This window comes from Leiobunum rupestre, chromosome 3 (assembly GCF_980474605.1).
Source record: "Leiobunum rupestre chromosome 3, qqLeiRupe1.1.hap1, whole genome shotgun sequence".
NCBI lineage: Eukaryota > Metazoa > Arthropoda > Arachnida > Opiliones > Sclerosomatidae > Leiobunum > Leiobunum rupestre.
In genome coordinates, this window is record NC_143386.1 from 46,198,871 (window position 1) to 46,225,373 (window position 26,503).

General features: G+C 35.4%; 3 protein-coding genes and 1 long non-coding RNA gene across 6 annotated transcripts; 2 read left to right on the plus strand and 2 right to left on the minus strand.

The window, feature by feature from the left end:
• Window positions 1-2,816: 2,816 nt before the first annotated feature.
• On the minus strand, window positions 2,817-5,883 carry LOC149951961 (uncharacterized). Of its 2 annotated transcripts, none has more exons than XM_090168422.1 (10): window positions 5,570-5,883; window positions 5,244-5,472; window positions 4,844-5,042; window positions 4,503-4,781; window positions 4,295-4,443; window positions 4,151-4,232; window positions 3,927-4,048; window positions 3,551-3,864; window positions 3,262-3,477; window positions 2,817-3,203 (listed from the first exon to the last, which is right to left on the minus strand). In XM_090168422.1, the coding sequence occupies exons 1-10, from the start codon at window positions 5,719-5,721 to the stop codon at window positions 3,035-3,037; spliced, it is 1,911 nt and encodes a 636-aa protein (XP_090024548.1). In that variant the 5' UTR covers window positions 5,722-5,883; the 3' UTR covers window positions 2,817-3,034. The 2 variants fall into 2 exon arrangements, with proteins under 2 accessions (XP_090024548.1, XP_090024547.1); XM_090168421.1 differs by having other exon boundaries at window positions 4,109-4,232; window positions 5,570-5,876.
• Window positions 5,884-5,915: 32 nt separating this feature from the next.
• Window positions 5,916-7,315, plus strand: SelT (selenoprotein T). The gene is made up of 4 exons (XM_090168424.1): window positions 5,916-6,121; window positions 6,206-6,443; window positions 6,502-6,589; window positions 6,650-7,315. Exons 2-4 carry the CDS (start codon window positions 6,315-6,317, stop codon window positions 6,817-6,819), a joined length of 387 nt encoding a protein of 128 aa, XP_090024550.1. The 5' UTR covers window positions 5,916-6,121; window positions 6,206-6,314; the 3' UTR covers window positions 6,820-7,315.
• An 84-nt stretch (window positions 7,316-7,399) lies between these two features.
• Window positions 7,400-11,322, minus strand: Mtl (Rac family small GTPase Mtl). Of its 2 annotated transcripts, XR_016479883.1 has the most exons (6): window positions 11,042-11,322; window positions 10,599-10,751; window positions 10,290-10,522; window positions 10,057-10,217; window positions 9,334-9,545; window positions 7,400-9,265 (listed from the first exon to the last, which is right to left on the minus strand). XR_016479883.1 is itself a non-coding variant. In XM_090168423.1 (5 exons), the coding sequence occupies exons 2-5, from the start codon at window positions 10,736-10,738 to the stop codon at window positions 9,468-9,470; spliced, it is 612 nt and encodes a 203-aa protein (XP_090024549.1). In that variant the 5' UTR covers window positions 10,739-10,751; window positions 11,042-11,322; the 3' UTR covers window positions 7,400-9,467. The 2 variants fall into 2 exon arrangements, 1 of the variants encoding a protein (XP_090024549.1); XM_090168423.1 differs by having other exon boundaries at window positions 7,400-9,545.
• A 370-nt stretch (window positions 11,323-11,692) lies between these two features.
• LOC149951964 (uncharacterized) lies at window positions 11,693-12,722 on the plus strand. Its single transcript, XR_016479884.1, has 4 exons — window positions 11,693-11,744; window positions 11,817-11,936; window positions 12,343-12,391; window positions 12,525-12,722. It is a non-coding gene; the product is annotated as an uncharacterized LOC149951964 (long non-coding RNA).
• The last annotated feature ends 13,781 nt before the right edge of the window (window positions 12,723-26,503 follow it).

A 26,503-nucleotide genomic window follows, 5' to 3' on the forward strand; every position in this document is an offset into this window, starting at 1 on the left:
TAGAGAGCGCGCATCTCTAAGTCATTTACGATACGACGCCGAGTATTTAACAATAGAGAGAGAGAGAGAGAGAGAGAGCGGTTATAGCGCACAATGGATGAGTCAAGATGTGCGCGCTTTCCCAGCACCGAACGCTGGTTAGGGGAGAGCCACATGTAGAGAGGATACGATATTTTACACGGACAACAATAATACATTTTACAAGAAAAATACTAATGATACCCTTTTACGACTTGGACACCCGTAAGAAATTGAAAAATATAAAAGGGACTTAAAAACTAAATGTCATAAGTTTTAAATAACGCTAATCTAAATAGGAAATATTTTAAATGCAATAAGTTTTAAATAACACTAATCTTTAAATAACACTTTTAAAAATGAGCGTTACATCATGATTGAGATCTTGTTTTTTCAGGGCACTGTGCATGCAAAACTCAACGAAGAAACTTATCATGTTTTGAAATACAGTCGGACATGTTGAATCTATTGATGCTTGAAACCAAGTCTTGTCAATTCGACGTGTAATAAATTTTTCCATACGCTCTTTGACATTTGGCATGTGAGATAGTAGTTTAAAGCTATAGTATCAAATACCTCATTTGTTTCTGTAATAAACTTTAAAAAATTGTCAGTAGGTACTATAAGGCTACCAAAAGAAGAGTTCTTTGTTGTTTTGAAAAACTTGAAGAAGGAGAGCACATTTGTAGGATCAATAATTGGATTGTTCTTTTTGAGTTGGTTGAGGCAAGAGGAGCATTGGTGGTTGGAAAAACAGCGATGGATTAAATATCCTGATATATAGCTAAGGACATTTTGTTTAAGTAAATTTGGACTCTCAATTGAATTGCATATGCTCTGTTCGAATGTGTTTAGAAGATGATGACAATTGCGTGTTTAAATCTAAAGTTCTTTTACCATTGTGATTAACAACTAAAGTAATGTAATTTATTAAAATTATTTATTATTGAGATAGACAGTTTCAAATTTCAATTACCATTTTCTGAATTTTCGCATGAAATACTGTTGGATAAAGTGTAATTATGTTCATCTAGAACATTCAATGTGTTTTCCTCTGAAATTGGTTGTGATGCGTTTGTGACCAACGCGCTTTCTTCCAACCCATGTTCATATGTCGCGTATGGATATGCTATACATTTTAGTATATTAATTGTCAGTAAATTTTTTAAACCACATTAAGAACCCTTAGATGTTTTTCTTTATACTTCACTAACTGTACTGGAAAATGAGTAGTGTTAATAAAATATTGTTGGCACAGCTGATGGTATTAGACTATTTTTAGTTTTAATATTCATAAAACTCGTCAGTGAAATGATTAGAGCAAAACCTATGGTTAAAGTGTAGGTATTCCGTTGTTTTATTTGTCAGTTTCTCGTTTTTTACATTATCCAACTATGATAGGGAACTGAAATTTCAATAAGAAAGTTAAAGTAAAAATAAACCTATGTAAAAAACGCGTATTCACCGTTCTTTTTCCCTTGGAAACTTGAAAAATGATAATCGAGAATTCTTATTTTTCGTATTAGAACAATTTACGGCGGAACACAATGGTCCAGGCATATTTAAAACGTTTTATAACTACTTAAAATGTAAATTAAAAACGAATCAATTTTTGCGTCGTACTAAACTGAATATTGAATCGCGCGCTAGGACTTCCGGATACGCTTGCAGCGCCATCAAACGTTCGGATCCTATGGGCATTTTCGCCGAAAAAAATAAATACGGATTTTTGAACGAGACGCCTCTCAGTAGCGAAGCGACTTTACCCTCTCTGCTTTAATCACTCTCAAATTCGTATGATTTCATTTTTCCTCCTTTTACTATTTCCCTTGATTTCGAAAAAAATGAAAGACGGACAGTTGATCAGTGTGTTCATCAAGATTCAGTCTCTGGTCCTCAACATCAGCTTGGTATTTCCTAACATCTTGACATTTAATGATATCATCGCGTTGCAAGTTGAGGGAGGTAGAAAGGGTTTTCACAGGTTCCTCGAGTTTGGTAACAGCTTCACTTCTTGTATCAGTATGAATAGTTGGAATTTTCCCATTGATGCTAGTTTGACTAGCGGATAGGATCCTATATGTTAGAAGGATAGGTGGCCCACCGGCTAGCCCGTGTTTTCAAAACTCCAGCAGCGCCTCTAAACGTGGGACGACTTGTTTCTATTCCCTCAAGGACAAATTTTGGCGGTGCTTCCTCCATGTTTTGTCCTTGACGGAATCTAAAGACGGATTCTCTATCGCGCATGACCCACCGATGGCGCTGCCATTTTTTGTCCTTCGCCTCATATCCTTCTAACATATAGGATCCTTGGGCAAACTGAGCTTGTATACCAGCAATATGGACTAACTAGTCCATGATATAGGGCTACCTTTTAGAAATATATTATGTTACCCCTATGACTACCCCTGTTGTGAGTGATGGATCCCTTTAATGTAAAAGGTGATTTTAAATTTGTTCAAATTTAAATTTAATATTTAAAATATAGTTAATACATTATGTATACTTAATGTCCGTGACATCTAGTTTCTATCTCTATGGTCGGCACCACATTATTTAAGATATATTTTGTACATGGATAATATTTTAGGCGTATCGACACTTACTATCATCATATCTTTTATTAGCCCATGCTATCATCCAGCTTTTTTTTTACATTATTATTGGTGCTTATGACAAACCATTGTCCATGGACAAACGGGGTCTTCTGATCTTCACACCATCTTCCATGACACCATACATTGATTATGGTAACGATGGCTTAATTATCCTGCCACGGCCCCCTGCACGTGCTTGCTCAACGTGCGATGGGCCAGCCACCGTGATCGTACATCCAAGGATCCTCTTACCACGGATCCTTGGTACATCTGGCAAAGCTGCCTGTTTGCCACGTGATATTTTGAATTTTTAAAGGTGGAAAACATAAAATGCAACTTAACATTTGGAGTTTCGCGTATTATTTATTTTTAAAGTGAAAATCTCAATAAAATGTTCCAAACGTATTTCCGTTCGACTTTTACAAACAATTTAGAGTTTCAGTTCCTATTTCAGAAATGGCAAAACAAAGATACTTCGTATTTTTAAAGGATAATGAGTGATCCCAATCTCCATCACTTAGGAGACTTGTGTGCGCAACATTATGAACTATTATTTCTGCGCTTGGTTTATTAGCAAAACACTTATGCCTACAATAATTAAAATAATTTTTATTTTAAAAATTAAGTCTAAAGCTACAAAACTTACTTTTTAATTAGAGAATCCAACTGTTTAAAATTTTGAATTTTGGCATGAATGTGGATAGTTTCTAAATAAGGAACCTGACTAAGGAACTCTTCAATCACATTCAATCTTGCAATATCATAATGAACACTGCCTATACATAATTGCTTTAACTTCCTTAACTTGGCCATTGACTCCCATAAAGAATTTCTAGGCCAGATTAACTTGTTATGATGAAGACTATAGTTGAATTATAGATTTCAATCAATTAATTACCATATATGTCAAAAATAATATAATTTTTTTTATGTACCTTAAAATTTCAATGCTTTTTAACAATGGTAAAGCTTCACTCAACGCATTTTGATAACCACAAACCTTCGATCGATTTCTATCCAAATGATGTACTCTAAGTGTTGTCAACATTTGGCAATTAGAGAATATGGTTTTAAAACAATCGCCACTTATACAGCCAAAAATGTAAGAAAGAGTTAATTGTCTGAGATTAATAAAGCGGGAAATTCGCTCTAAATCTTTGTCCATAATGTTATGCTTCAACGTTCTTTCGAATTTAGACCGAATTTCAAGTTGTTCCAATCGATCATTAACCATATTAAGAGTGTTTTCCTGATAAAAGGCAAGAATTTTAGAAAGGTACCCAAAATTATTCAAATGCAAAAAATACTAACAGAAATATCACATTGCTGAGCCACTCTTTTTTGTTTACCAATAAAACTTTGATCTGGCTGTTGAGGTTTTGCATTGCTTAAGCGCCCAATAAGATCTTGAGATAATAATAAAGCTTTCAATTCTGTTAAAACAAAACATATTAAAAATAAACTTTTCACATCTGCTACTCTTAATAAATTACTAGTTAATTTCGAGATAAAATGATATAAATGAAGAGGATCACCGCGAAAATCATCTAAATTAAGTTCTTCTATATTTGGACAATTTTCAACAATATCAGGCCAAATATTTGTCATTGTAGTATGCTACTTATAAAAAAAATATTAATATTGTTAAATTTAAATAATAAATTACAGTAAATTCTTACATAACCACAACGATTGAGGGTTAAGCATCTTAGTTTTATGCCACCGTTACACACAATCCACTCTGTGGTTTCAGTATTTAGAATTTGAAATTGAATATTCACAGAGGATAGACCGTTCTTTGTTAGAGACTGATACAGCTTATTTTGACCTATATATATAAATAACTTCTTCAAGTAATGTCAAATGTTAAGCTACAAAACGGCTTACAGATGAGAGAAACAGGAATATATCCAAGACTTCTTTTGAGAACTGTAATGTTTTTAACACGTTCCTCAAAAAAATTAAACAAAAACTGGCAAATACATGTTTCTTCAATAGTAACAGCAGAATCTTTGGTCAGAATCTGATTGTTGGAAGTGATATAAAATTCCTGTAAATTTTCAAAACCTCCTTCTTTTTCAGTAGTAGAATAGAGAGCATCTAGAGATTTAGATTTGAGTGGTTGAACAATAACGTGTGAAATGCTTAAGCATAAAAACGTTATCTCTGAAAAATTCAAATTTTAAAAAACTTAGATAAATTGATGGAAATATATTTTAAGAACTAACCATTAAAAAAAGAAAGAAAAACAAGAAGGTTTCGAAGGAACTTTTGATGACACAAAACTTCTAAATTTAATTTTTTTAGTCTCTTAATGTTAAAATCTGTAAATATTGATTCAACTTTCTGTCGCTTAAGATTGGGACTAGAAACATCGTAACTGTTGCTGGTCAGAGAAAAAGTTGACCAAGTGAGTTCTTCTAATTCCTTGAAATAAAATAAGTCAAGTGTTAAAATATTTTGAACAAATGTTTCAAAACCAGGTACCTTGATCCCTATAGTTTCCATATTTAAAAAGCATTGCATTATATAAATTTTTAAGACAAATTTTTTTTACTCAAATGTAATTTTTTAAGGTACTTGATTTTGGAACTTAAGTAGCGAGGTATTTATAGATTAAAAACACACATGAAGATTGTTCAAAATTGAGAAAAGTCCCACAACATCAATGCCAGAATGAGATATGTTGAGTTTACGAAGTCTTGACCAAGGATAACTTGTATTAAACAAAACACATCCCAAATTTGCATATCCACTAACGCATAAATTTACGATCTCTTTTCTCCTTTTTGCAGACTTTAGATACTCTCTCAGATTAGCAGTAGAAATTAAAGTTTTGTCACAAAAATCAAGGGTTCTAAAGAACACATTATTCTCAAGATATGAATAAATTCAATTTCATTATGCTATATCCATATAGTTACCATAAGGCTATAATTATTTTATGTAGTTACCTTAATACTTCAGAAACAAACGTAAAATGTTTCAATACAATTTCATTAGATAAGGCAGTCCTAATCAAAACCGACGGATGAGCAAATTTAAATATCTTAGTTATTAGCTCATTGGGTAAAGTTATGAAGCTGCCTTCCGAATGTAGTTCCATTATATATTTATTCTTTAAAGGCTTTAAGCCTCTGCCTAACAGGAATACCGTTTTATTTCCTTCCCGAATAATGCGCGGTTTCAGTTTCGGAATTTACGTGTTGATGACCACGTGGCTTGTTTTGATGAAAGCAACCACGTGATTTTGTAACCTTTGGCCTTGATATGACACCGGAAAGCATCCGGAAAGATCAATTACGCAATTACAAACGCTAAAGTTTAAAAATGGCAGACAATGCGTCCCGCTATATTTACGGTGGCGTATTTCTTATATTTATATATTTTTCGGTAAAAGAATTTTTTCACTCTGAAGAACATGATTCATCCGTTTCTACCAAAGAAATCCCTTTAACTAAATTCCAACATACGTTCACCGGGCCGACGTTGAAGTTTTTATACTGGTAAACTCACGTATATTTTCTTGGGCCTTGGTTTAATTTTTGATTTGGGCAATCATGTTTATTACATAACCTTGTTATTTCTAGCTACTCATGAGGATACAGAAGAGTCTTCGAACAGTACGCCAGTTTGCTTAACCAAAAGTATCCTGAAATAACTGTTCATGGAGACACTTATCCACCACCACCTTTGTACATGCGTCTTGCCCAAGCTTTGGGTGTTGCTAAATTATTGCTCATTGCGTTAGTGTTAGGTGGAATAGATCCTTTCCCTTATTTTGGTGTTCCTACATCAAGAATTTTCAGCTGGATGTTAAACAATAAAGTCAGTTTATCTCCCAAAGAAAAATATATAATGGAAACTAATTTATCTATATTTTCAGTTGTACGCCTGTTTGGTAATATTTTTCATGAGTAATACCATTGAAGGCCAGTTAGTATCCACGGGGGCATTTGAAATATCATTCAACGGTAACTGCCATTTTAATCATAGCCTAATGTTTCAATTTAACTGTTTTTGGTTTCCTTCAGATGTGCCAGTTTGGTCTAAAATAGACACTGGGCGGATACCATCAGTTCCAGAACTGTTTCAAATAATAGATAACCATGTTATGTTACGTCAACCAGCTTTGGGTCACTCGCAGAACACTGGGCAACAAACTGGGGGCTTTCACAAGCTTCAAGATCAATTTGACTTGTAAGAAATTACAAATAGGAGAAAAATCATATAATTTATAAACTTTTAGATTTAAGTTATAAAATGACTGTTTAAAAATACAAATTAGGTCTAATAGTACTAATAATTTATACATTGGGGAAAAATTTTAATTTTACTTTTGAACAAATATTATATTATTGGTAAAAATGGTTTGGGTTAAATTACACATGTAGATTATTACTTCGATTAGTACTAAGATTAATGTTAATGGTAGAATTGGAAAAGATATTCGAATGAAATGGGATCATTTATGAAGACTAGCATGTAAAGCTACATTTTAGCCGATGCTAAGTCCGATGCCTTTTTTCCTTTTCAATTATGAATGTTCTGAAATTCTATAAACAAATATCTCTTTACCTAAACGATTTAATTCATGTATATAATTTTCATAACCAATATTCGATAAATTCTCCTAGTACTTTTTTGTATCATTCCACTTAACAAATTCTTCTGAGCAAAATAAACACTTATTTAACGTATTATTTTGGTTTTCAAAATGACACTCAAATAGGGTTTGAAAGGGCCTGGAAGTGGACAGAATTAGATCAGTAGAATTTGATAAAAAATCAAAACTTTTATTAATAGCCTGGTTTATTTTTTATACAAATGGCAAAGAAAACTTTGGAGAGGACAATGTGCATCTTCAATACACCTCTCTGTTTGCATTTTTTTTTAATTTGGTTTTTTGCCAAGCTCACAAAGCTCAACAAACATTGTTTCTCCTTAAATCCTGGACAGTTATTTTTAGTTATATTAACTAGTTTTTTACTCTTTTAATCTTTCTTAAATATATTTCCCTCCACTTTTTTTCCAAACTTTTGATATACACCCTAAAGTTTACCGCAGTTTCTTATATGGAAAAATTTAATATTCAAAATATTAATTTCAATATAAAGGGGTATTTTACCAGCAGTCAGTTTCTCTTTAAATAAGTAATAAAAATTCTCATAATATCCATGCAAAATAACAATATTTTTTTTTCTTTCTAAGCTTTCGGGGGTTAAAATATAAAATAAATAAAAAACACTTGCAGCTATGATTAGATGCCTTGGTTATACACTGGGTGATATTTTCTTAAATATTAAAAACTCCAAAAATAAATCACACTCAACCTTCATATGAAAAATATACACAAGCATACTGGAAAAATGCTACTAAAAGGCGAAATTCTTATAAATATCATGAAAAACAGATATGAATCAAATTAATAAAAATTGGCACACAATTATTTTTTTCAATGAATAAGGCGTTAACAATATTTAAGATGGGAAAATTAGGTCCATTAAAGCAGTTTAGTTTGTTGAAAACAAAGAAATTTTTACACAAAAGCTCTCATAAGTTAACTTTATACTTGAAAATGCCATAAAGTGTGAGTAAAATAAATTCTGTTAAAATGAAAAAGTTAGAATAGGTATGATCTAAATTTAAAGGGATCCATCACTCGCAACAGGGGCAACATAAAATCCAGACTTGCAGTGTGCTTGAAAACCAGTTTTTTTGTGACCCCTATGCCTTCCCCTGTTGTGAGTGAGGGACCCCTTTAACTAGAATGGGTTAACTTATAAGTGTGTGGAAAATAACAATTTTGACTTTTACGTAATTTAGTTAGTTCCAAGTTATTCAGAATTTAACCCAATTTACATAATTTTGACACAAAATATTTTGTTATACAGTTAATCTTCTACAGGTAAAAATAAATAATTAAGTCTTATAACCAGAGTGAGGCAAAGTAGAAATTTATTGAACTACTTTAAAATACGATTTTTTTTCTTTAGTATCTTTGGTTCGTAACTAAACTCAATTCTCATTAGGCATGAGCAAAAAATATTATATCGCAAGTCTATCACTATGATAGACTTATTGGATTATAATGGTAATTAAAAAAACTACCTTCGGCTTAAAACCACTTAGTCTACATCTTTCCACTGGTATAGAGTATTACTACCTAAAACTGTTAACCTTTAAAAAAAATCACACAAAAATAACAAAACCGGTAGTGAGAGAAATGGCAACACTGTCACGTAAGTCTTAATAACACGAAACTGCAACACACTGTTGCACGGAGGTTTAGTTTAAGTTTTTATATAAAAAAGACCTAAAAAGTCGCACTTTTTGTTTAAAAATAGCTGCATTAAAAGGCCTATCAAAAAATGTGCATAAGAATCTGGTTTTGCGCCAAATATCTTTTTCCGATACACATATCAGAGTTCAAGCCGGGGACGAATTTCTATATTCTACAGTGACATTACTTGCTACAGGTGGCTAAACTTTTTGGTAAATTATTTCAAAGCTAGATTTGCAAGACTAGTGATTATTTAGTGCCGCATAATAAAATGTTTCTTTAGACTGTTGCGTCTTAACCGGAGCTAGCGAAAACTTAAAAAAATCTTTTTTTTAAGTAGTCAGCCTTGTTTTCCATTTAATCTTGGCTACACATGGATAATTATTGAAAATACGGCTTAAGTTAAGTATTCTACAAGAGCATTCAAAAACTTACTAATGAGTGATGGGTAATAATTAAATTAAAAACTAAACTTGTATTTTTTAGGACGAAGTTTTGAGTTTTCTTTCTTTTAATCTCCAAAGAAAAACTCTCATTCAGACACAGCGGAAAAATTATTTTTGTTTATTTTAGACTAGTTTGCATTTCCTTTGTCTCCTTTTTTGAGGTTCAGGTCGTAAAACGGCACGTACAGCCTCATCAAAAACCTTAGCACACAAATTTTAGGGTATGGATTAGTTATACTGAGAGTATAGAGCAAAAAATATGTCCCACCAAAAAAGTTAGTATACCCCGAAAATCCCTGTCAAATGAAACTGGCATTAAAATTTAATTATGTATTCAAAATATACCTAAAAAGTCTTCCAATTCTAAATATAACCTCGTGTATAAGCCTCATATTGCTTTATACTTACAATTTATACCTCAACAGTGAGGTTGCTAGACATTCATCAAGTGGGGATTCATAATTATGTAAAAATTAAAAGAGGTGTCTAAATGAAGATGAAAATTTGTTGTAGTGACCTTCATGCCTTTTCTAAACTACTGATCCTCAAAATCTTTCACATAATTCAAATAATTAATTTTTTAAATTCTTCCCAAATGAAAAATCCTTTACAAATTTTAACTCTGGTGTCTGACCAATTCATCCCATTACTATATGAATTGCTATTCTAAAAATGTTAACAGAATTCTAAAATATAAAAAAAAAATATTTACCTGCTTTAAGCCCCTTTGAGTGAGTGCAGAGCATTCTAAATATTTGACTGCTCTAATTTTAGAAGCTAGTTTTTGGCCCTGCTCTCTCTTAACAGCCATAGAACCTTGCTCGGCTAACTGCTGTAGAGTCTCTTTGTCATCCCTTAAATCAATTTTGGTCCCTAATTAAATTAAAAATAAAATAAATTTCACAGGAAGAATGTAACTATAGATTTTGCAAAATAATAACTGACCAACTAGAATAAGAGGCGCATCTGGGCAGTGATGTTTAATCTCAGGGTACCATTTTGCAGTAACATTTTCAAAAGAGGAAGGACTGACTACGCTGAAACATATAAGGAAGACATCTGTCTGAGGATACGAGAGTGGCCTCAGCCTATCATAATCTTCCTGACCAGCGGTATCCCATAATCCAAGGCTAACTGGGATTCCATCGCACATCATCGCCGCAGAATAGTTATCGAAACTTTTTAAGATAAATTCAATTGTTACAATCACCTTTCTGAAAACTCTCTTACAATGTAAAAATCTCATTATCTTACACAGTAGGGACATATTCTCCAGGAAAACTATCCGTAGTATATGAAATTAACATGCATGTTTTTCCAACTGTTCCATCTCCAACTACAACACATTTTATTGGTCTACCAGAAGAAACACTACCTGCTGGAACCTTCTGCATGTTTCACACAATACTAAAAAATAAATAATTCAAAACTGCAATATTTGTACAGTAAGGAAAACCCATATATTTTTAAAGAACCATGCCTATAATCCAGTTAATAATGACTTAAAAAAAAACTTAATGAAGGTCTAAGATGCCATGAACGTTTTTTCAGAAAAAAAATTATATTAAGCTTTTTAGTTCGTAAGATTTAAGGCAAGTTTGGCTTGAATTCACATAGTCTTCTGTAATTAATTTAATCCCCAATAACCAATGTACTAGACATACAAAAACCACCAACAGTCAACCACCATCATATACCTTCTCAAGAGATTGAAAAGAATTCCACAATGTTCGACCAAGGCCTAATTGTCAACGAAAAGCAACATCGGCGAAATTCTTACGAATGCAGCGATAATTTTCAATTTTTTTTCTAGATTTTTAACTACCGTATACTAATAATAACAACATACTGAAAAATTATAATTAGAATGCCGTTTAAATCTTAAAAAACATTGGAAATTCCACTTATTTTCGGCGTTTTTCAACTCGGCTTTCACACGAACCAAATCCCGTTAACCAATCAGGTATAAGCTCAGGGGTTAATGCAGAGAGTGTAAAGTCGCTTCGCTACAGAGAGGCGCCTCTTCCTATCCCCGTAATGTTAAAATTTCGTGGTACGTTTTTTCCCCATGAGAGCGTTGAAGAAGCAGACGACGGTGTTTGCAATTCCCGGACACACGATGGCACTGTAAAATTGCTTATCAAAGAAAAATAAATTTTGCTCTCAGTAGGTTAAAGTTGAATTCAGCTCAGTCAGCTGTGATGTTGAATTATTTTAACTTTTTAAGTAAAACAGTTGATTTCGTAAGAAATATAAAAAGTAAGTACAAGAAAAATCCCTCCCTATTTCATTTCAATATTAACAACTATACTTTTTTAATATATCAAAAGAAATTCGTGGAATCTAAAGTGGAATATGTTATGGGCTGGCCAAGTCTTAATTAAATATACCAAAACCATGGTAGAACATTGGTGTTTTGAATAGCAGCGGTGAATTAAATATTCTGAAATATAATTAAGAATATTTTTTTAGAAGGTTTGGACTTTTAATGGCTTTGCAAATTTCTAAATCTTCGTCAGTGAATTGTCCTTTACCTTGCAAAACCCAATGGTTATCATAATTGGACAAATCTTCATCATGGTCCAGGAGCTGGTACTTTAAACGAGTCTGTTTAAAATAAAGTCATCCAAATTGTCAATTCAATATGAATCTGATGGTTTTAAGATGCAGCTCTGTATGCTGCCTGGTATTGTTGAGGATTTGGATGATCTCAATTAGCCTTTTAGGTTTACATAGAGCCGTGTAGCGGCCAAAGGGAGAAACTCATAAATTACTGGATTATCGTCTGCTAAGCAGACTATTTTCCTTGATAAGAGACCAAAGCGTCTGCTTAGCAGACGAAAATCCAGTAGTTTTTAAGCTTCTCGCTATGGCTGCTACGTGGCTCTATGTAAACCTTATTGGCGAATGGAACCAAAGTAGTTTTCTAAAAATCTTGACTAATTCTTCCAGTTACTAAGAACTTAAAACAAAAATTATCCTTTATATCATTCCATAGGAGTAGCAAAGACTGAATTGATAGTTTCCACCCTTCAATACAAGGTAAGGTTTTATACCTACAGTTCTGAAGCTACCATGGATTAAACCTTTCCAATTTTTCTTTCAGCATTGGTATGTGGATGGATTGATCAGTCATTGCTCTCTTAGTGTGTTTCATTGTTTAATGTTCTGCTATTGCAGCAATCAAAAAGGCCGTTCATGTGTAAGAGGAACTCTGCTGTGTATGTGCTTTCAATTGTTAACTCTCCTAATCCCAGTGAACAGGCCATTTGAATTAGAAACACTTTGACTGCAAATTTGGACCGAAGTCTACGAAACCTTCAATGTTATCGTTTTCATTATTGTCAAAATGTTTAGTTGAATGGCTATAATTATGTTCAGTACAAATATATTTAAATGGAATAGAATTCAATAGATAGTTCTGGTTTTAAATTCATAGGAATTGACTTTATCCACTGTAAAAAAAATTTCATTTAAAGCTAGTGTTCATCATTGTGAATATTTTATATAAATTATCATTTTCTTCGTTGAATTGATTTTTGACGGCATAATTTGGCATTTGTAGTGCTGCGTTTACCTTACACCAGATTGTAGTTGTAACATGATCTTCAGGTGCATTTTCATTTGCTACTATTTGAATTAATTATAAATGAACATTAGACAGTAAGAGACCATGGCGGGATATGTTTTTGCCTTCACTTTACCTAGGGAAAACCGTGGTTTCATTGGAATTTTCCAAAAAAAATAGTGTAAGCCTGTTTTTGGTTTTGATATTCATAAAACAATCGTCAGTGAAATGAAGACCGCAAAATACGTGGTTAAAGTGTAAGTAATCTGTAGTTTTATTTTGGAGCTTTTCACTGTTTACATTTTGCAGCCACCATGCAGAACTATTAAGTTTTAAGAAATGTTAATGTATTAGGATAGGCTTATTAAATTAAAACGCGTATTCACCGGTCTTTATCCCTTGGAAACTTGAAAAAAAAAAAGACAGACGCGTAGTTACCTTTTTATTCGATTTACAATTTTTAGCCGAACAAGACATTTCAAAATAAATTAAACTCGCAAAAATACCAAAAACACTCTTCCTTTTTTGCGTCTTCTCAAACTCTAATCTAGCGCGCGCCGGAGATACTACTAGCGCCATCAAACGCCCGGGAATTGTGGACATTCTCGGCGAATAAAATCGTACCACGGATTTTTTAAAGAGAGGCGCCTCTCTGTAGCGAAGCGACTTTACACTCTCTGGTTAATGTGACTAATGAAATGATAGATACAGGGAACCCCATGGCGTCCACCCATTTCCCCGAAAGCCCATTTCCCCGAACGCCCATTTGCCCGAATCTATCCGTTTGGATCATATCACCGAAAATGGGAGGGTATTTTAGATGGTGGCGGAACATCTGCGCTGGGAAGAAACATTCTGCATTAAAATAATGCTAAAAAGCCATTGGAATACCGCGTATAATGTTAAAATGCCATTGGAATAACGCGTATAATATTAAAAAGCCATTGGAATAACGCGTATAATGCTAAAAGCCATTGGAATAACGCGTATAATGCTTAAAAGTCATTGGAATAACGCGTATAATGCTAAAAAGCCATTGGAATAACGCGTATAATGCTAAAAGCCATTAGAATAACGCGTATAATGTTAAAAAGCCATTGGAATAACGCGTATAATGTTAAAAGGCCATTGGAATAACGCGTATAATGTTAAAAGGCCATTGGAATAACGCGTATAATGTTAAAAAGCCATTGGAATAACGCGTATAATGCTAAAACGCCATTGGAATAACGCGTATAATGTTAAAAAGCCATTGGAATAACGCGTATAATGTTAAAAGCCATTGGAATAACGCGTATAATGTTAAAAGGCCATTGGAATAACGCGTATAATGTTATAAAAAGCCATTGGAATAACGCGTATAATGCTTAAAAGCCATTGGAATAACGCGTATAATGCTAAAAGCCATTGGAATAACGCGTATAATGCTTAAAAGCCATTGGAATAACGCGTATAATGCTAAAAGCCATTGGAATAACGCGTATAATGCTAAAAGCCATTGGAATAACGCGTATAATGTTAAAAGGCCATTGGAATAACGCGTATAATGTTAAAAGGCCATTGGAATAACGCGTATAATGTTAAAAAGCCATTGGAATAACGCGTATAATGCTAAAAGCCATTGGAATAACGCGTATAATGCTAAAAGCCATTGGAATAACGCGTATAATGCTAAAAGCCATTGGAATAACGCGTATAATGCTAAAAGCCATTGGAATAACGCGTATAATGCTTAAAAGCCATTGGAATAACGCGTATAATGCCAAAAGGGCCATTGGAATAACGCGTATAATGTTAAAAGCCATTGGAATAACGCGTATAATGCTAAAGGCCATTGGAATAACGCGTATAATGTTAAAAAGCCATGGAATAACGCGTATAATGTTAAAAAGCCATTGGAATAACGCGTATAATGTTAAAACGCCATTGGAATAACGCGTATAATGTTAAAAGCCATTGGAATAACGCGTATAATGTTAAAAGGCCATTGGAATAACGCGTATAATGTTATAAAAAGCCATTGGAATAACGCGTATAATGCTAAAACGCCATTGGAATAACGCGTATACTGTTAAAAAGCCATTGGAATAACGCGTATAATGCTTAAAAGCCATTGGAATAACGCGTATAATGCTAAAAGCCATTGGAATAACGCGTATAATGCTTAAAAGCCATTGGAATAACGCGTATAATGCTAAAAGCCATTGGAATAACGCGTATAATGCTAAAAGCCATTGGAATAACGCGTATAATGTTAAAAGGCCATTGGAATAACGCGTATAATGTTAAAAGGCCATTGGAATAACGCGTATAATGTTAAAAAGCCATTGGAATAATGCGTATAATGCTAAAAGCCATTGGAATAACGCGTATAATGCTAAAAGCCATTGGAATAACGCGTATAATGCTAAAAGCCATTGGAATAACGCGTATAATGCTAAAAGCCATTGGAATAACGCGTATAATGCTTAAAAGCCATTGGAATAACGCGTATAATGCCAAAAGGGCCATTGGAATAACGCGTATAATGTTAAAAGCCATTGGAATAACGCGTATAATGCTAAAGGCCATTGGAATAACGCGTATAATGTTAAAAAGCCATGGAATAACGCGTATAATGTTAAAAAGCCATTGGAATAACGCGTATAATGTTAAAACGCCATTGGAATAACGCGTATAATGCTAAAAAGCCATTGGAATAACGCGTATAATGCTTTTCCGATAATTATGAAAATCTCAGAATCTATGCAAATTTTGAAGGACATCGAAAGTATAGTCGGGTTCACCGCGTTGGCCGATCAGTGGCGCCGATCCCATGGTAAAACCGCCGATGTTAAAGGCCATTTACTTTTAAGCATCCGTAGCAAGAAAGTGTTGCCAGCAGCCTCATTCCAAGTTTATTAGTGAGCTTTGGCCCCCTTTGGGGAAAAAAGCGATCGGCGCCACTGTGGCCGATTGGTCGTGGAATGACCGGTTGGCCATAAAGAAATAATATCGAGCTCGAATAAGTAATTGGAGAATACTCGTCGATTACCGAGTACCAAAAAATTGCATATTCGGGTATTTGTTTTTTCTATCCTCGTTACTTCAAAGAGACTCTATTAAAACTTTTTGGGGGCAATTAACGGCACCTACAAAGTTTAAATTAAAGGAATATTTTTCAGCATTGGAAGTTACTTTATACTCCTTTTACATTTAATTTCATAATTACTCGAATAAAACCAGCTCCTATTAAGTACTCGATAACCCGACTAGGCAGCGAGACTAGGCTACTACTCAGCATACCTATGTCACCGAATTCCACGTATTAGATAATGTTTTAAATAAAAATTTCTATTTTCTAACCATCATTAAACGAAAATTGTGGACTAGATCGCCAAAAATAATAATTTTGTTACTTTTGTATTCTAAAGATGACATCATTCACTAATATTATTATATTTCTAAAATGAAAAATAAAACTCAGATTTGAATAAAGTTAGTCAAGACCATTTTTCAGTGCTCGATTTTTCTAGATTTTAAATTATTTCGATTTTTTTTTTAGTATTTTTTTAAATTTGTTTGAAAATTTCAAAATTGCACGTATTTCTCTCGTCTACTAACATCGTCAATTCGACTAAACAAATACATCCATAGATATTTTGGATACCATACGAGTGATGGCGGAAACCAAATAGTCGAAATGTTTAGACTGTACTAAATCTATTAAAGTAAAAAACAAACGCCCAAAATATGCCGGATTTTTGAGAAAGAACTAAATATAAATAGCAATATTTTGAAAAAGGTGCCATTTTGTTTTGGCAAAATCTAAATGTAAATATAACTAATTATTTTATAAAAAGAGACATGCCTGGATTTACTTTTAAGAATTTATTAGGTTGTAAAAGACCTAATATAAATTGTTAAAAGTAAATCTATGCGTGTCTTTTCTTTTTTATAAAATAATTAGTTAAGCGTTTTCTATAGATAAAAGAAATTTTAATATTTATAATGTAAATATCAATATTTTGAGAAATTGGCAATTCTTTGTGGCAGGAACTCAAAAGCAATGTGATTTTAAACTTCTTAAAACTTTGCTTTCCGGTGTTTGAGGCTTTCAATTCCCTGAGGTGTCTAAAATTACGTGAATATTGCATTGCTTTTTTTAATTTACACATGTTACGGCCGAGATAAGATTAGCTTAAAAAAATGTTTTGGAGTGAAAACGTATTAATTCACCTTTGGCCGTACAACAGCTAAGGAACGTTTCGCGGCTTGTAGTTATAATTTTAAAGGTATTTGTATTATCTCACTTTAACGAGAAAATATATGAATATATATCCAATTTAGTCTAAAATACAATTTTAATCGAGGGGCTAACCACTAAAGAAGATGTTGTACACTGGATTTCAGATTTCAGGTGATTTCACTGATTACCTAGTGATTCTCGGTAATTTTACTGATTCTCGGTGACAGTGGCGTAGACAAGGGGGGGTTTCCGTGTCCAAACCCCCCCCCCCTTGGGTCTACCTTTGACTGTACTAAATTTCCACCCCCTTCTCGACCCCCCTCTTAACATTCACATACTTCGACCCCCCCCTTGAGGAATTTTTGGCTACGCCACTGCTCGGTGATTTCATATTGATTCTCGGTGATTTCTCTGATTTCATAGTGATTTTAGGTGATTTTACTAACTTTTATTTGATTTCACCATAAAAAACTTAATAACAATAAGTATGACAATTAACTGATTTCATAGTTATCGCGTAATCAAAATGTTTTCTCAGCACAGAGCCCTCTAGTGTCTGAAATACGCGAGACTACCGCTAAGCCGAAATATCTGGTTTCCGATAGATAGGCGGAATTGGCCGATTTCTAAATTATGTTTTTGCGCGTAACAGTACTTTACAGTGAGTTATAGCAAGCTTATTTACCTGCTTTAATACCCAAACATGGCGTCGTATTTTCACGCGTAAAATGAATTTTAAAAACCATCAATATTAGGGCTGCGTTCAGAAACGCTCACCGGTGAGTCCGCTGAGTCACCGCTGACACCGGTGTTTTACTGAACCGCATTTTAACTTCGGTTATTGACGTCACGATAGTCATCGGTGAGACACCGAAGTCACCGAAAGAGATAGTCGGTTTTTCCGATGACTGACGTCATTTCTGACGTAAAACTACTATAAAAGCTACGGCATTTTAAAAAAACACCGATGACTGAATAAAAGCGTTCAGCAACTTACGACGTCATTATGACGAAAAAGCTCATCGATGGAAAATATCAAATCCATCGGGTTTTTTTCCGTTGACTGCTGCTGAACGTAGCCCAGGGCTGCGTTCAACAACTATCAACGGAGAAAAACCGTTGAGTTATCGTTGAGTTCTTTTAATCAACGCTACGTCACAATAAGCTAAAAGTTGTTGTACGATTTATAGTTCGCTGACTTAACGAACAAAATATCGTCTGCTACCCCTCCTTTAACTTTGTCGAATGACGTCACGACACCGATGAGCAACGGAAAAAACATCTCGCTCAGCCGATGTTCCCGCTGAGTCTCCGATGATCAACGTGACGTCAAAACCGGAAGTCAAAAAACCCGTTCAGCAAAAAACCGCTTACTGTTGAGCTCAGCGCTGAGCTTTTTTAGAGTTTTGAACGCAGCCCAGGTTAAAATGATAAAAATTAAAAGTTTTTCTCGGCTCCACGAGCTCATGTTTTTTATCACGCGTGATTCGCACGCGGGTTTCAAAACAATTACAAAGCCCCTAGCGGCTCCAGAACGTGCTCTCCGATATTAGGCTTAAATTTTTATCAAAAGGTAGTCATCCAAAACGGTAGGTCGCGAGTCCAAGTCTCAGCTTGAAGAGAGTATCTGTGACGAAAAAAGGTTCGGCTAGAAAATTAGCATTAAAGCAATAGGAAGTGTCATAATTATTTTAATTATGTTACTTATGATTTCACTAATGAATTTTTTATTCCGGTTGATTTTACTCATTTCGTACCGATTCTCGGTGATATCATAGTCTAGTCGATAGCTACGCCGCAAAATTTTAGTTTTGAAAACGAAAACATTTGAGAGAGTTGGCCGTTTTCGGTCTATCGAAATCTGGCAGCTTTGCCTGCCTTCCGGCCTGTATCTCCCATAGAAATCTCATAGGTAACTAGAATGCTGCTGCCTACGGCCGAGCTTGTCGCCAGTTCGTTTTGAACCTTCAGTCAATGAGAGGCCGTAGAGTGGTTCCGCCAAGGAGGATAATAACCCTCCTTGGTTCCGCGTAACTATAGCGGGAGCTAGGTGACGTCATTCTCTCTGGTGACATTAAATTCTTGGCAGAACCACTCTTTGAGCTCTGATTGGCTGAGATCTGGCTATCGTCTGCCAGTTACACGGCAGCATTCTAGTTACCTATGAGATTTCTATGGTATCTCCATACCGAAAATGGCCGACGATTACGCCACCGAATGTATTTTACTAAACTGATCGGCGGCGTTTTAGACCGTTATTTTGAATTATCGACTAAGACTATTGATTACATCTGTTTCTTGATGATTTATCTTCATTTTCGTAATTTCCACTTTATTCCTACTATTCAGCTTTCCTGCTCTAACAACTATTGAAAATCTTTTACTAATCATAACTATCATCTATTTCCCCGACGTTTACGAAACCAGCGCACCCAGCGGTGCGCACGAAGGAAATTTCTAGAGGGAATCTCAGCATTGAAAAACGTGACGCTATCCATCTTGCTAATACCCTACTCCATTTTTTCAAACTAACATACGAACCTTACAAAAGCCCTTAAACTTTTACGAAACTATTCAAAACTCTTTTTATTGTGGTAAGAGCGAGTAGATTCTCATTAAAATTTAAATTATAGGCTTCGTGCGACTTTAAATTTTGGTCGGACGTATCATGGACGTAACGCCTCCTACCGGTCGAGTTTACAATAGTTGATTTTATAAAATGCCTTTACGCTTGCCCAACTTGTTGAAATGTTGCCCTGGAATAGTTCAGCCAATGCCAAAGAATGAGTTCATAAGCTCTTTAGTGGGAGGGAAAACGGATCCACAGGTAGAGGTAGGGTTCGTCAAACCGTTAAAATTAACGTAAAAATGACCGGTTAACTATGATTAGCCCCAAAAAAAATAGTTAATTTTCTTCGGTTATTTTTTCTTTTGATATAGAAAGGATAACGTTTTGGAGATTATTCTTTGAAATATATTTTAAAAAAACAATTATAAATGGTACCGCGCCTATTTTTTTAACTTTATCAATATGTGTTAGTACGTTTACGTTTGTTAACAAGGAATTTACTTAAGCATTTATAACAAAACATTTCTTATCGATTTGTTTTTCAATATTGGTACAATTATTTTACCCTGCCGTTAAAAAATATTATGTTGTTGTTGTTAAATGAGTTTTTGATTAATTGTAAGAAAAAGGCGATCGGTTAACGGTTTGATAAGAATAGACCGTCGTATAATTTGCACAAAATTGTTATTTTATAACTAAACGTGAACCGTCAACCGATAGAACGGTAATTAATATTTAGGTCGCACGATAATAAATAATTTCAATTCAATTTTATTTTCGTTTTTAATATATAAAGCTGGTTTCACACTCGACGGAAAATTAGCAGCGTAAAGTTTAACGTAAGCGGTATATCGAATGGGAATCTATTTTCAGCTCGGCGTTTATTATTGTCTTTCCACCATATTTTCCGTCGAGTGTGAAACAAGCTTAAATTGTCATCATAGCCGAGATTGTTTCTGCATGTAGGTTTTCTCTGGTTGGTGTAATTAAATTTTTCTGATGGAACCGATGTCGCAGGTATAGCGAGGTAATCTCGAGCCATTTTGGCAACTGAAGGATAACTCTTTTCATTTTCCCATAGTCAAGATTTAAATTATACAATGTAACATCGCTTGTTTGGAATTGGATACCATTATCTAATCTTAGGAAGTTAAGACACTAGGAAACTAAGAAACGGAAAATCGCACGGCTTCGACGGAAAATCGCCACCAATTTATCCCATTATTCAGAGCAGGGGCGTAGGAACCAGGGGGGGCAGGGGGGCAATGCCCCTCCCTAGAATTTTGCTGGGAGGGGCAACTAATGTTATTGCCCCCTCCAACCTTTGGTCAGTTGAAATCTTCAAAAGGCTCAAATTATCATTTTAAAAGCATATACAGTTTATAGAACCTCAACTGTGTTTAAATTTCAGTCTTTTCCCGCCAATTTACATAGTAGTAACAAGTACACATGCATTCGAAGAAGCTACACTCCATTAAAAATTAAAAACCATTATCCAGACCCCTTTTCGTTTATCTTTGCCCCCTCCAACTTCTAGAACGTTCCTACGCCCCTGATTCAGAGGGGGAGGTATAGGACTATAGGGAGATAGGAGTGTGACGTGACCCGACGTCACCCATGCTATTTCAGATATATATAAAACATTTCCACCCACAATGGCGCAAGCAATGAAGTAATTTTTTATTATATTTGTCCGCCGTTGGCATGTTACTTAGTTTTCGATGTCTTGCTCAATACAGATTAGATTTTGTTTGTCATTTTTATACTAACCTACCACCATTGTAGGAGTACGTTAGTTTTGGGCGGTTGTAGGTCATCTTTTAAATATTTCAAAATCTTCGATCCACGGACTATCCGAGCCCGCCGCTTAGGGTAAAAGGCATATATTCCCTCAGTGTCGTGACTGTCGTCAACGACTAAAGGCTGGGCATTGGAATTTTTAGAGGTCGAAGCTTGAGCGGTCGAAGCTTGAGCGGTCGAAGCTTGAGCGGTCGAAGCTTGAGCGGTCGAAGCTTGAGCGGTCGAAGCTTGAGCGGTCGAAGCTTGAGCGGTCGAAGCTTGAGCGGTCGAAGCTTGAGCGGTCGAAGCTTGAGCGGTCGAAGCTTGAGCGGTCGAAGCTTGAGCGGTCGAAGCTTGAGCGGTCGAAGCTTGAGCGGTCGAAGCTTGAGCGGTCGAAGCTTGAGCGGTCGAAGCTTGAGCGGTCGAAGCTTGAGCGGTCGAAGCTTGAGCGGTCGAAGCTTGAGCGGTCGAAGCTTGAGCGGTTGAAGCTTGAGCGGTCGAAGCTTGATTGGACCTTCCTTTATAGCATGTATTGAACACGTTCAAAATCATTGCCTTGAAAGATTTGACAGTAGTTTTATCATAATTATTTTGTAGAAGGTCAAACTTCAAGGTAGGGTCCAAGGCTGTAATTGTTCAATAAATATGTTATTGTCCCTTCTTAAAAACGGCCCGTGTTCAAAAATAGTTCCCAAAAAACGAAATACGACCTATAATTGCTACAAATCGGTATATATCCGAAAAAGACGGCCTCGCTAAATACAGTATTATCGTCTTAAAGGGAATATAAAGTTTTCTTCGTCGAAGACTTCTTTTTCGTTAACTTTTTCAAATATCCCTGCGCCAACTTTACCGTCACCGCCAGCCATGACTTTAAACTCGTATTCTCCAGTTTTCGTTCCACGACTACCTATTTGTTATCTCTCAATTCTAGCCTCTCCGTCAACTGCTGTAAATATTGTAAATACTGCGACCTCCACGAGTATCGCCCACCGCAACGTTCCTCCCGCTTATCGCTCACTTGACCCTCTGACTAAGCCTTTTGGCCCCACCCGACTTGGTGCCTTCCCTAATCACTTCACCTCCCAACCGATTACAATCTCTATACCCAATATGGATGATCTAACCGTTCTACTCACCACCACCGACACGCTCACCCTCTACAAACGCTTCGAAATGGCTCTCATTATAGCCACTACTAACTCTAGCATTGTGGCTATTACGGAAACTGGACTCAAACCCAAGGTCCTAGACAGTGAAATAAACATTCCTCATTTTAACATTTTCCGTCGTAATCATCATAGTACAGCGAGGAGCGGTGGCGTAGTCCTCTTCCTATCCTCCACAATCACCGCGCAACCTGTTGACGTTATCTCACTGGCCTCGATGTCCTTACTGTGCGTTGTGCCTTCCCCGCTCTGAATGCGCTTTTCGCGTTATATATCACTCTCCCTCTTACAACAACCATAGCGCCATTCTTACAGTTATTGCCTCAATTGTTGGCCACTGCGCCTCCTAGAACCTTGAACCCGTCCTCCTGGGTGATTTTAATTGCCGGAATATATCTTGGGCATCTGATCTCCTGCTCCCTTCTGCAGATGAACCCACCCGGAACTTCCTGGACGCTGTCCTTAACCACCATCTTGTGCAATCAGTACACGACTTCACTAGGGTTGGTCGTGTCTTCCAAAGCCATAGCGTCCTTGATTTGGTCTTCACCGCTGATGCAGAAATGGCCAGCATACGCCTCTCGGTAAAAGCGATCACAATGTTATAACATTCCGCATGGCATGCCCTTCCTCTTCACACCCCACCCGTCTCTGTCGAGACTTTTTTAAGAGCGATTACGACAGCTTCACTTGTTACCTTTCGTGCATAATTTGGGCTGATGAACTGGATCTCAGTAGAATCCTGATGGGCCGCTTTCACTGGCGTTCTGCACTTTGGCATCGATCACTTCATTCCCATTCGACGGCATCGAGTCTCTCGCCATTCTCACCTCGACGTCCGATTTACCAAATACCGACAGTTTAAGACCTCAGCGTGACGGAGCTTCACGAAGGCCATCCGCCCAAGTCGAAGATGCGCACGAAAAGTATAAGCAGGCCCATAACGCCGCATCAACGCCTCTACAAACCGCAAACGAAAATTGGAGCACCACCTCCCAAGCCAAATAGCGTCCAGCCCTAAAGTATTCTTTAGCCACACTAACAGTCTCCGTAGGACCAAATTTACTATCAAGGAAATGAAACTTCCCAATGGCAGTGTCTCATCTGATCCCGACCAAATGGCTGATGCCCTCAATGCTCATATCAGTGCCGTCTCATTGCATTGCACCCAATCTGCTTATCCCCCTTCGTTAATCTTTGCTGGCAGAAACAGCCTTACTGGTTTCAGCTGTAAAACTCAGGATGTTTTAGGTAGCTTCGAGCCCTCAACTTCAATCAAGCAGTGGGACCCAATGGTCTCCACCCTTACCTCCTTAAATGTCTGTAACCTGAGTTACAGCACCGAATCTGTACCCAAGGCTTCTCATTGGTCAAATCAGATCGGATCAAAGCTTTTTAGACTTAAAATAAGACGTAGAACACATTTATTATTGGAACCATTCTTCTAATCCTAAGGGTTCTCGAGATACATTTTGAATGACCTTGGAAACCTGGTTTAAGGTCATTGAAATTTTCATTGACATTTGTCCCCCTGCATGCTCTACGTAACCTGAAAATTTCAAATTCTGAACTAAAACATATTTTAAGTAATTGGCTCTGTATCGTTTTTGAGTTAACACCCTGTATATTACTGGTTTTTGCGTATCACTTCCGAAAACGGTTGAGTCTAAACGATTTGCAAATAATTAACACTTTCAGGCTTTAAGTTTATTTAATATGAACACCAATTAAAACCCAAATCACCTTCAATACAGGGTGTTACGGATAAGAGTACCGAAACTTTCTATATGCATTCTATGGGTCTCTATGAGTAAAAGATGTCCAATAAACAGGGGTCCTAAAGTGCTTCGTTTCAGAGATATGGGCTCCCAAAAAACTACCCCAAAAAACCGGACACAGCCTTTAATCTGGCAAATAATATTCTTCCTTGAACCAAATTGTTTTCATTAAATTATCAATTGTTTTTTTATCCGTGAGGCGAGAAACTTCAATAACAAGTGGCAAAAGTTCATTAATGTCTTTGAGAAGTAAAATGAGTTTGAAGACAAATACAAGCCATTTTAAATTATTGATACTATTTTAATTATTTAATCTAAAGATACAAATGTCATAAAAATTCTAAAGGAATGGTTTTAAAATTGTCTAATATTATAGCTAATATGGCACATTGGTCCAGGAACGCTTATTGCACGGACGGGCTCAAGAAAAATGGGTTAGAAGCTCAAAGATTCAACCAGCAGTAGATTCCCAATAGACTGGTGTCAGATCGAATAAAAGAAATACAAGAAATTTGTATCTTTATATTTAATAATTAAAATCGTATAAATAAATTAAAATGGCTTCTATTTGTCTTCAAACTCATTTTACTTCTAAAAGGGCATTAATGAACATTTGCCACTTGTTATTTAAGTTTCTCGCCTCACGGATAAAAAACAATTGATAGTTTAATAAAACAATTTGGTTCAAGGAAGAATATTGTTTGCCAGATTTAAGGCTGTGTCCGGATGTTTTGGGCAGTTTTTTGGGAGCCCATATCTCTGAAACGAAGCACTTTAGGACCCCTGTTTATTGGACATTTTTACTCATAGAGACCCATAGAATGCATATAGAAAGTTTCGGTACTCTTATCCGTAACAACCTGTATATAAGAGAGGTAAAACTTGGGAAAATATACAAATCTGTGCCCCTCAGGCCGCATGGGCCCCGGGAATTTGAATGGGGTTCCCCTTTGCCTCGTCAGACCTCGAGTTTTGAGGCGGTAAAGGGCCGATAGTAGAAAGATAGGCTCGCCGTGACAACGAATTTGAAGAAAAAGTGTATATGGAATATCGGTCTTATATCTTTGCTTCAATTATTTAATTAAATAATGGAATTCACAATAATTGCAAATAGCCATTCTTTCTTCAATTTTAAAATGCCCCACACAAAACTACGGATTTTTCTGTTAACTCGTCCTGGACCTGGACGTTCTGCCATGATATTAGTTTTTAGATCAAGAAATGTTAACGCTAGCGCGTAGCGGAACAATTGACCAATCTCTACTAACTGACTTATGGAATCGATAAAGTCGGTTAACGTTCATTAGTTTAAATTTTTTGTAATTATTCGATGTACAAACCATTAACGTTGTAAAAAAACAATTTCTTAAAGTCTAAATTTGTATATTACAAACCAACTAAAAAAACCGATAACAAATTATTTGCTTACTTATACATCTCTGCATTTTAACGAATGTAAAAATACTTGGTTGGTTTTTTACTTTAAAAGTTAAGTGGTAGTTTATATCTGATAACATTTTGCTTAGCATAAAATATTAAATTATTATGAAAAAAACAATTTATCATTTTTATTTAATCTTCAAGGATAAAGTTCAAATTATTAACATTAATGCATGGTTAATGAAAATGTATTTGAACACAGTTTATCTACCCTGTTGTCAAAAGTAGCCGTTAACTGATAACTTAGCCAAAAAAGTTAATAGTTCATAAATTAACGATACTACATTCTGGTGTTGAGTAAATTAATTTGGAAAAATTAAATACACTTTAAATGGTAAATAACTTTTACCCGTTTGCCGAACCCTAGGTAGAGGTCGGCGTTTGAATAAGAAATTATACGATTGTTTATATTTATCCATAACCGAGAATTATTCAAAAATATTCGAAAAAATTGATTAATTTTGCATGTTAAATCGTTGTTTAATTGTATAACTTATTCGTATAAAACAAATAATACTAATTTTAATGATTAATTTAAATTTTTGCGGTTAATTTATTTGTTCCGCCGACCTCTATCCACAGCTGAAGCGGGGAGGCAATATTTCAACAAGATGGCCAAGGTTATTTT